This window comes from Brienomyrus brachyistius, chromosome 8 (genome assembly GCF_023856365.1).
Source record: "Brienomyrus brachyistius isolate T26 chromosome 8, BBRACH_0.4, whole genome shotgun sequence".
In the NCBI taxonomy this organism is placed as follows: Eukaryota; Metazoa; Chordata; class Actinopteri; order Osteoglossiformes; family Mormyridae; genus Brienomyrus; species Brienomyrus brachyistius.
Window position 1 is genome coordinate 27,622,811 of NC_064540.1, and position 11,505 is coordinate 27,634,315.

Below are 11,505 nucleotides of genomic sequence, written 5' to 3' on the forward strand. Positions count from 1 at the left end.
AAGGACCACAGACTTGTTGACGTCACTTCATAGATCATTAAGATCTTTGAGAGACTGGTCACAGACTATGTGGATCCACTACAGTTTGCCTATAGGACCATGGTTTGCTGTGTAGGGAGGCATGAGAGGCAGAGCTGCAGAGGAAAACGACAAGAAGGAAGTTTATCTGTGAGAAGTTGGGCTGATCTAGAAGTAGAAGGTAGTCATGCATAGATTGAAGTCATCGGAGTGTTTGTGGTTCGCCAAGTCGAGGAGTATTTCTTCCCATGAGTGGATGGGTGTGGGTCCTATGGAATATTATTTAGCACTATATAACGTAGAATACAAGTATTATGATATTATTAAAAAGTATGCCAAATATCCATGATGTAAATATTACAATGTAAACCTTATAATGTAATCAACACAATGTAATCAACTGAGTATGTATTTGCACCTTTTGTTAGTCTGAGTTTCTGTTACCTACTTTATGTTAGAAATGATGGACAAACTTATCACCTAGGGGTGTGGATTAAGGGAAAAAACAATTATTGTGAATGGCTGAAGGAATGATGATGCTTAAGTGACGAGATATCATTTAACAATTAGAACTTATATAAAAATTGGTGTAAAACAGTACTGGACACACTTTTACGTGTCCAGCCTTGGTTGTAACTTCATTGTTGCAATAAAGACTGAATTCTGGATACTGCACTAGCAGCCCTCTGACTTCTGATTTGGCGGGAAGGAGAAAAAACCACGACAGTCCTAGGTTCCATGTCAGTATGGATGGGAGGACAGCAGTCTTCTAGGTGCGGTTGTCCTCCAAATTGTCTAGTGAAGGAAGAGAATGAAGGGACAGGTGGTTCTTAGTTTGTTACTCCTTCTATACCCACAACACAAGATTGATGCCATGCTGACAGACAGTCATGCTCCCTTTCTGCGGTGATTATTGGCCGCCATCTGCATCCCGTTTGCACTCCTCACAGGTGGCACCATGGCCATGCATGCGGAGATCACAGTTACTGTCTGGCAGCATGGTGCTGAATGCCAGTCACTGGAGTTTGGGGGTCCCTGGGCACCTGTGGGTCTTGGTGCTTCACCAGCTGCCATCTGACTGTAGGAGAGTCCATGATCCACTATGTGAGTGTCCACCTGCACCACCCCAAGCTCATTGCCAAGTGAGAACCTTTTATAGGGGGGAGTAGACTACTTTAAGCATGTAAACAAGAACATCATTCACGCTTATGTCTAGTACACTCAAAAAAATGAAACTTTGACTTTAATTAAAATTATTTTATCAACAGGTTCCACGAAATTGTACTATGTTAGTTGAAAGGAAAAATGTTAAGTTCATCTAACTTTATGAACTTGTATTATATTAACATATTGTGAATTGACCCAACTAGATAAAATAACTTCTGATCAACAAGAGATATTTAAGCCTACCTAATCTAATTCAGTTATGTTATATGGACATAAATAATGTAGTTACAGGCTACATATTTTACATTCGTCCTCTAAACATATATATCTTAGTAGAAGTAAAATAAAAAAAATTAAGTTCAATTTATTGAAATATGTTTTCATCCAACTTATTTTATAATAGTTAGTGTGACCTAATTCTATTTTGTCAACAGGTTCCACACAAATGAATTTGGTACACCAGACATATTTTTATTTCCTTTATTCAACAATATTCATTTAACATCTTGTTGCCACTGGGTCCAAAATAAAAGCCCATAACTAACCCTAATAGACATTATGGTGCAGCATGGTACAACACTAACAGTTGTAAACTGCCTTTATACAGCCCAATAATACAACAGACTTTTAGTAACAGCATTACAATCTGCCCATAACAACACACGTGCTGCTGTCAACTTTTAATTTGGTACTATATGGAAGGAAAAAACCTTAGAAATTAGAAACATTTTTACAAACAAGTCAGCTCGCATTGCAGCATTCTGTTTCGTTCATTCATACAGTTTGTTCTTGAGCATCTGTACCTTGCTTGAGAGTCTGGTAGCATCCAGTTAAAGGAAATACTTCTGAAGTACTTCAAAGAAGGCTTTAAGTTCCATAGGATAACTGAGGTTCAGTGCATATATCACACCCATTAAGAGTGCACATGCAGAGGTGACATCTCCCAGGTCATGCAGAACTTCAACACCCTCGATCACTATTCCAACATCAGCTGGTGGAGTGGTTGCATCACCTCCCTCGACTTTGACGCTGTAGATGCCAAGGGTAAGTTGCTCAAGCTCCCTCTGTACAGCAGTATCATCAGTATCCTTTACATAGAGGAGAAAGAAAAGACAAAACCAATCTATGAAATCACAGATTTTGTAGAATTCCAAAGATTAACTTTTGCCTTTCTGGTTTCCTTTAATGAAAACAGCATGATTTTGAAGGTATTATTGGTGAAAAGAGTTTGAGTGCCTGTAACAGTAGAATTTGTAGTTGTGTGCAGTGATTTGTATATGTGTGTCAGTATGAGTTGTGTGCTTGTAGATTTTTTATGAAAAAAATTCTGTAAAAAAATTCATTGTACAAGTTCACAACTCATACTGACACAAATACAAATCATTGTACAAGTTCACAACTCATACTTACAGATACAAGTCACTGTACACAACTACAAATTCTACTGTTACATGCGCTCACACCTTTTTCACCAATAATACCTTCATACATGATGCTTTAAAAGTGCTATTTGTGTAAAAAGAAGATAAGGCAGTGCCGAGTGATTCCATCAAACTTTAGAGATATTTTATCTAACATATCTCTTGGAGTTGACTGTCATTACAAAAGAATGGAGCACTAACCAAGCCCCACCCAAGGCACCAATGAGCCATCAACGTGAGTGGCCTTGGGGACACCCCCAAAGAGCTTAAAAACCGGGTTCCCCACCAGGTAGTCACACTAGCTTAATCTAGTCAGAAGAGCATGAACTGATGAAGCCCCTTGGAAAAGAGGCGAAACGTCTTCAAGACATATAACCAAGTGCACTTGACCAGATTCAACTCTCGGCAAAGAATTAACATGTATAAGCTTAGTAAAAGCAGAATGTATGGTAGAGCTGCTGTATTGGATTGCAGAGGGGTGCCAAATAAAATACTCAGTGAGTATATTTAGATTTCCAAAAAAGTTTAAACAAACTCATTCCATGCAAATTTTAACAAAGTAACAAGATTAGTTATTCAAAATTTGATTTATTACAGGTAGAAACTAAACTATTAAAATTACCAACCAGGTATTCTTTGAAGAGGATGTTCGGGTCTTCGTTCAGATAGATACAAAGTGCCTTCAGGATGCACTCTCTCCTCTTTTCAATGGTTTCATTCTAAAGAGAGAAATATTAGGGTTAGGGTTTCTGACTTATCTTTTCACTATACCTGTCAAAACTGACTAGTCGGCATCAACTTATAATAATTAAAATAATGTTCTCTATGGATAGCAAAACATACCTGTCTGATTGGGAGCAAAATCCTGCTGATTTTATTCCCTGCAGAGCCTCCTTTCTTCTTCAACACTTTGAAGAGCTGGGCAGTGTGTTGGTCAAGCTGTGCATGAAACTTTGAGACAAGAGGACGAGTAGTGATCCTCACAAATTCTGCTTCCATCTGAAAACATAATTTCCACAAATACATTTTTTTAATAGGTACAAATAATGTTAACATTTAAAACAGAAATACTCACACAAGAATGTACAAAAAAACAGGCCGTGCTCTAAACAATAGTACTTCCTGTGCCATGGTTACGTTTTACACAAAATGATTACCATTCATATGTTACATTGTTGGGCGGCATGGTGGTGCAGTGGTTAGCACTGTTGCCTCAGGCCTCTGGGACCCAGGTTCAGGCTCTGGACCCCCCGCAACCCAGTAGGACAAGCGGTTTGGAAAATGGATGGATGTTACATTGTATCAAATGACAACAAATATTGACTATAACTGGGGTTTCAAATCCGACCTCAGGCCTTTTGATGCATGTCATCCCTTCTCTCTCCCCTGCCCGTCCTCTCTCTACACTGTCACTATCCAATATAGCAGAATTGCCAAAAAAATAAATTGTTGAAGCAGCATTTCATACCTCTGCCACAGTGAACAGTCCTGGCCATCTGATCTTGAACTCCACGATCATGGGCTTGTTTCTAACGACCTCCTGCCTTCTGTATGCGAAGGTCTTGGCCATCTTTTCTCTGACAACTTTATCATTATGTCTCTTCTTGACCTCAGATAACAATGCCAATCTTTCACCTTCAAGACTGTCCTGGGTCTCTCCAGCAGGATAGGGAGGACAAAAATTTACTTCTGCTTTCCTTGGTTTTTTGACATCGTAGGCAGGCTGACATCTATCTGCAGGTTTGTGCTTGAGGGAATTGATGCTCAGTTCTGGACACCCCAAGTTTCTAAGCTTTGTCCTGTAGTTGGCCATCTTGTACTTAAGACTTATTTTCCAGCCGTAGAAACCACTGAAGGATCCCTGTTCTCTCAAACATGGATGTGCTTTGATTAAAGCTTCAGCAACAGATTCAATTTCTAAGTTTGAGGGATATGCCTTGAACTTGATTTCCCGAGCCAGATTTTCCAAGATGTCTGATTTAAGTTTATGACCGGGGGACAGAAGAACTCCATTTGATATGAAGTCCTGGTTTGCACTTCGAAGTTGCATCTCCACATCATAGGAAATGGTTGGGACTTGGAATTCTGTGGGCCACTGAGATCAAGGAGTTTCTGAATCAGAGGAGAGTATTATTGTGTCAGAAGATGATGGCAAAGATGTTTCATCCCCACTCTGGTTCATGCTGCTTTGGCTGAGGTGTAGAGCATCTGACAACCGGATGATTTTCACTGTGCTCTTGTCTTGAATGTCGCAAATTTGGTTAAGGTTAACAAACTCATTATCAAAGTCACTGTCCATGTACTGGAGTCTAATGTCCCCCTCTATATCAAACTGACGTTTGATTTCGTTTGAAAGATCCTCAACAGACTTTGGCATGCCTGATTCTATGGTCAGTTTTTCAGCATTGTTGGAACCAAGAATAATCCGCAGTTTTACTGGTGCAGCCATCATCCAAATGTGTGAGTCTAGAAAAGATGAAAATAAAAGTATAAAGTCATTAAATACACTGAACAAAAATATAAACGCAACACTTTTGTTTTTGCTCCCATTTTTCATGAGATGGACTTAAAGATCTACAATTCATTCCAGATACACAATATTACCATTTCTCTCAAACATTTCTCACAAATCAGTCTAAATGTGTCATAGTGAGCACTTCTGCTTTGCTGAGATAATCCATCCCACCTCACAGGTGTGCCACATCAAGATGCTGATCTGACATCATGGGTAGTGCACAGGTGTACCTTATACTGCCCACAATAAAAGGCCACCCTGGAATGTGCAGTTTTGTCTCACAGCAAAATGCCACAGATGCCACAAGCATTGAGGGAGCGTGCAATTGGCATGCTGACAGCAGGAATGTCAACCAGATCTGTTGCTCGTGCATTGAATGTTCATTTCTCAACCATAAGCCGTCTCCAAAGGCGTTTCAGAGAATATGGCAGTACATCCAACCGGCCTCGCAACCGCAGACCACGTGTAACCACACCAGCCCAGGACCTCCACATCCAGCAGGTTCACCTCCAAGATCGTCTGAGACCAGCCACTCAGACAGATAATGCACGGCCCCATGTTGCAAGGATCTGTACACAGTTCTTGGAAGCTGAAAATGTCCCAGTTCTTGCATGGCCAGCATACTCACCGGACATGTCACCCGTTGAGCATGTTTGGGATGTGCTTGACCGGCGTATACGACAGCGTGTACCAGTTCCCACTAATATCCAACAACTTCGCACAGCCATTGAAGAGGAGTGGACCAACATTCCACAGGCCACAATTGACAATCTGATAAACTCTATGCGAAGAAGATGTGTTGCATTGCATGAGGCAAATGGTGGTCACACCAGATACTGACCGGTTCTGAGTCCCCAGACCCCCAATAAAGCAAAAAACTGCACATTCCAGGGTGGCCTTTTATTGTGGGCAGTATAAGGTACACCTGTGCACTACCCATGATGTCAGATCAGCATCTTGATGTGGCACACCTGTGAGGTGGGATGGATTATCTCAGCAAAGCAGAAGTGCTCACTATCACACATTTAGACTGATTTGTGAGAAATGTTTGAGAGAAATGGTAATATTGTGTATCTGGAATGAATTGTAGGTCTTTAAGTCCATCTCATGAAAAATGGGAGCAGAAACAAGAGTGTTGCGTTTATATTTTTGTTCAGTATATGTATAAAGCATTTAAAAAAGCATTTAAATTAGAAAGTAACCAAATGACATTGATCATATGTAAAACAAAAAGGATGGTGAAGCAAACACTGAGCAATCCACATACAATAAGCCAGTGACATAACGATAGTAGCATGAAAAATGAATTGTCATACTATTGTTAATGGTGTTCAAATTAGTTGCTTTAGGTTGGAATAGGCAATATGACATTTTTGACCAAATACCTCAATATTGATATCGTGATATAGTGGTGATGACTAAGATGCTTCCACAAAATATTTACACAATGAGATTTTTGATAATCATCTGCAATACATTTATAACAACTGTGGGTAAAGGCAAATAATTATTTGTTCAGGAAATGTCATCACTTTAGTGTAATGTAACCTTTAAAGCTAGGAAGAGACAACACTTATGCTATATTCTGATATTATAATATCCAAAATCCCAGACGATATCTAGTCTATCAGAATATCGATAGAATATTAAAATATTGCTCAGCCCTACCAGTGACATAGAGTTAGTGCATGCACAGAAACAGGTTAGTAAACAGCCAAGTGGAAAGAGGTGACAGGCATTACCTTAGTATTACAGTAGGTGCTCATGCTAATGAGAATAAAGTGCACATTTAGTAAGCTATCAATTAAAGCCGTTTACTCACATATTCAACACGTGCTTGTAATATAAGGATATCTTTCAAACATAACCAGTCGAAGGGGCCCAACGAAGTAGTCATGTAATGGGTACTTCTCTGCCAGTTTGTCATGTGTTATCAGGGACATTGTGCCAGTTGGACATGGTTGCAGTTCAAAGGCTCGATAGTGCTCCCTAAACCACGCTGAGAACATCCTGACTATGAAATTCAGAGTATCCTGAAGTACACATATCCTTATTATCTCTCCGAATTCAGGTAGCCCATCATTAAATCCACAGATGACTATCATTCCCTTTCTATAGTTGATCCCCTTGCAATATGCACTGTTAGCCATGTTTACTTCTGCCATGTTTGGGTACATTTGCTGGAGAGGCAATGATACATAATCATTCAGCACCTCAACAGAGACTCTCGATACGCTTGATACTTCAACTCCTGGTTTCTGTGGATGTGATGAGTGTAAGTAATACGCAATCATCATCTGATGTTTCCTTGACAGTGTTAGAGCAACATTCTTGAAACACTTGGTGTGTTGGGCAACTTTCTTAAAAAAACTGTGTTTGCCCTCAAACCGCATGGTCCAGACTCCAACTAGAGGACCGAAACATCGGGTCATGTGTGGGTAGTGCTCTAAAAAGTGATGCTTTGGGAGACGTTTTTGGTTGGGAAATGCTTCTTGATACTTCTGTCTGTGATCAGATATTTTGAACTGAAGATATCCAATGGATTCTTCTGTATGGATCTGGGAAACGGCAAGTTCCACTATCTCTTTTAAATCCAAAATTATCTCCCACACTGGTTCACTGTCAGGTATAACATCTCCAATCATGAAAGGCAGTAATCTAATGAGGGTCCAATTTTCAGCGGCGTTGCCACCTGTGTTTTTACTTAAAGATTTTTGTTTCACAACATGGGGACGGTTTGTTTTATCTTCTCCTTTGTAGGGGAAATTGAGAATGACCTTAAAGTGTCCAAAGAGAGGTATTTTTTGGATATCAACATGCCCAGACACTGTGCAAGTTCCACTGGAACAATACCCTCCAACAGATCATGGAGTACATCAAGTGGATATCCAGTTGTCACATCAAAATGAGAAAGATTTTCTGTCAGCACACATGGCCTTTTCACTCCAAAACAAGGCTTTCCACTTTCCGCTGCATGTTTGACATGTTCTTTGTGTTCGTGCTTGGATCGAAGACTAAACTCACCTGAGAGAACCTGCTTGGTCTGAAAATCACTGAGACGCCCTGTGCAAAATCGACAAACATACTCTCCTGAAAAACTTTCCACAAAGCCCGCAATCCCATGGGCACCCAGATTGTCTGCAGCTACACATTGTACTGTGCCTTTAATATTTGTTCCAATCTTTGGGACAAATATCCTATGCTCTTCCAAGACAACCAGATCACGCAAAAGAGGTTCAAGCACTTTTCCATATCCGTATTCCTTGATGTAGTTACTTTTACACAGTACTGCTAAATAGATGGATGACAAAGAGGAGTGCTGGCCTGGGGGTAAGTTGCTCAAAATCCAGTACATAGCGCAAATTTTATGCTTCTTTCTGGAAGTACCCAGAGGGTTGCACACCTCAAACTCATCAATATAAAGGGTGACATTTATTCTCAATTCCCCTGAAGATAGAAACTCATTTTGTTTAAAAAACTCTCCATCCTGGAATGACTTGTATTCTTGTTGTGCAGTTTCATTTTGGTGAGCACTGTAGTTTTCTACTACATCATCAATTATACCATCTTTGCCAAGGAGCTGATGCAATGACTGCAATAATGGTACATATTGGTAGGTATGGTTGCGCTACTTATCTAAAACATATTCAACTGGTTCAACTACTTGGAACTTGTCTTTGAAGTACTGTTTCCGCTTAAAAGCAGTGCCAAGTGGTCCCTGATCTCCAATTGCTTTAGTTAATGGATTAGAAAGACAGAAGGCAGAGGCCAATTCCTCAGTTTCTTTTACATCAAGAGTTAGATTATGCTTAATATAAAAATCTGAAACAATGGTATTTAAAGTAGTCTGGGATGCAGAACTCATTAGGAAGTGCAAGTCCTGTAAAAGCTCATCGACTGCATTACTGGGAACATGGAGTATGTTTTCCAGCTTAAGTAACAGTGCTGCAAGTTTCTCTTCTATCATCTTTTCAACATTTTCTGAGACGTCTCTCTGAAAACTAGACTGCACTTCAAGCTGGGCTTCTGATTCTTCATTGTCTCCACGTTCACATGAAACACTTGAGCTTTCAAAACTGTCTCTTTCTGCAACGATTCCAGGTTTAAAGTCACTGTAAGAATAACCAAGGTGCTTTCTATTTTTATGTGATTTAAATGTTCCATAAATATTTATATGAATGAAATACTCCTTTTCAGAGGCAGCTTCAGAGAACCCACAAACATGACAGCTGAATGTAGCTGATGTCAATGTTTGCCGTGATGTTTCTCTAGTATGGACTCTACACAAATGTGACCTGAGCGCATTCCATGACTTGCATGGACATGGACAACTAATATATGGCAAGGATATGGGTGCCTGCGCCCATAATGTGGATGTTTTAACCTGTAATGTTTAAGTAACTGGCCTCTAGTTGAGGTCTTTGAACTGCAACCTTTACACAGCCACATTCAAATCTGAGAGGGGAAGGGGGGTAAACAAACAAACAAAAAAGGAGATATTGATAAAGGAAACTGAACTTGTAAAAAAGCATTAAATTAAGAAACTGTTAACTGACTGTTAACATACCACGGGCAAGCTCAGCAGTGCTGCCAACACCACATCAATGAGTGAAGAAATAGCTATCACGCCCAGAGTCTGAAATTCAACATGGAGCCATAAATTAATGTAGTTCATTACTTGCTTTTAAGACAATTAGAAATCTAAAAAATAAAAAAAACCTATTCGGAACGACAGCAAGAGAGTGAAGCTGTCACCTGATAAATGTTTCTTAAAAATACTGGCAACTGTATTCACAGCAATTAAGTAGCTAGTTGTGAACTGATTTCTGCAGCTGTAACTCAAAATGAAATTCACACCAATAGTAACTCTGGCAATACCTTCTTCTAATATTCAACGACAGCACAACATTGTAGGACCACAATACATAGCTCCTCCTTGGAACTGTCTATGTCACACTTTAAGAATAAACATAAAGCCACATTTAGCAAAACATTTAAAGAAAAAAAACAAAAAAAGGAAAAGAAACAGAGACAAGAAGGGTCAGACGACTGCTGCATTTGAGTAAGCACACTTTGCATTTTCTCTGTGGAAATGCAGTCTAGTTAAAACATAACACTGCAGGATCCCGTACCCGTTGTTGGTGACGCCTGCTCCAGCGCTTGCCAAAAGCTACCAGTGCTTTATTTCAGTAGCTAACTTACCGTACGTACTAACTCTTGGTCCTCTAGTAACCGAGTAACCCAACGTAATTTGCTGTTTAAAACACGTAGCATTTCCTGTACCTGTTTCACAGTAAAAAAAAAACCCACTAGTTTGCTGATGGAAAACTTAATATGAAGCAGTGACGTTAGAAAGAATACTGGATGTCATCAGTAAAATAAAGCTTGATAACTGAAAATTCCGACAGGAACATGACAGTAAAATTATCTATCGAACCACATCTCGGCGGGATAAAAGCAGACTGACCTAACGTTAACGTACCATTGTCGTGCGACTATAAGCTAGCAAACGTGCCAGACTCACCGCTCTCTAAAAAACAAGCACTTCAGAAATATATAACGAGTGTTGTATCACACACACAATTAAATCATGCTCAATAATACTACAGACGAAAAACGTCCACCTACCTCTCCCAAACCGTTGGCTAGTTAACCGCCAAAAACAAGAACGATAATGAGTTTGCGCATGTGCTGTCTGAATCATTTTAATCTTCTTCTTACTGCCACCTTCTGGATGTAAGAAGTATTTCAATCATAATTCATTTAAAATAAATGATTTGTGATTAACCAATGCATGATTATTTTGTACACATAACGAAAGACATATTTACATAGACTTTATGAGAAAAAATATTTTAACTTGACAAAGATATGTATTTTAATTAAATTGAAAACATAAAATTAATATACAGTGAACAGCCCACCTGATTCACTTTTTTGAGTGTACTGAGAACTCTCCCGTTTCCCATTCTATTCATCCTCAACACGAAAGACTTCAAGTAAGGCACCAGCTCAAGCCAGGTTTAGAAGTTCTCTGACAGCTCTCGATTCTCGTCTACATCGACACTGGAGATTATGAATACAGGAAGCGGATTCTGGATTTTGTGTTGTGAGGTTTGGTGAACTACCAGCAGCTCAACATCAGCAAGACAAAGAAACTGCAAACAGGACTCACTGGAGGAAGCAGCAGAGAAGAGATTGTAGCCAAGCCTTAGTCCATGTGTACCTGGACACTTTTTCCCCCCATTGCTCCATCCTGACGCCACCAACTCATTTCACCATAATGCTCACACAATGCTCTACTGGGAATCTTTGTGCCTACTGCCATCATACTGTACAATGCCTTTATTAAATGTGTCAATTAAAATTGTGTGGTATTACCAG

General features: G+C 39.7%; 1 protein-coding gene across 1 annotated transcript; it reads right to left on the bottom strand.

The window, feature by feature from the left end:
• Positions 1 to 906: 906 nt before the first annotated feature.
• On the bottom strand, positions 907 to 4,466 carry LOC125747811 (uncharacterized). Its single transcript, XM_049023319.1, has 5 exons — positions 4,075 to 4,466; positions 3,450 to 3,605; positions 3,233 to 3,325; positions 2,029 to 2,273; positions 907 to 1,168 (listed from the first exon to the last, which is right to left on the bottom strand). Exons 1-5 carry the CDS (start codon positions 4,417 to 4,419, stop codon positions 907 to 909), a joined length of 1,101 nt encoding a protein of 366 aa, XP_048879276.1. The 5' UTR covers positions 4,420 to 4,466.
• Positions 4,467 to 11,505: the final 7,039 nt, after the last annotated feature.

Coding starts and splice junctions, on each gene's coding strand:
- LOC125747811 (XM_049023319.1), bottom strand. CDS start 4,419: ATGGCCAACTACAGGACAAAGCTTAGAAACTTGGGGTGTCCAGAACTG. Junction 3,326..3,449: donor TTTTGCTCCCAATCAGACAG/GTATGTTTTGCT, acceptor TTCTCTCTTTAG/AATGAAACCATTGAAAAGAG. Junction 1,169..2,028: donor TTCTTTGAAGTACTTCAGAA/GTATTTCCTTTA, acceptor CCCCTATAAAAG/GTTCTCACTTGGCAATGAGC.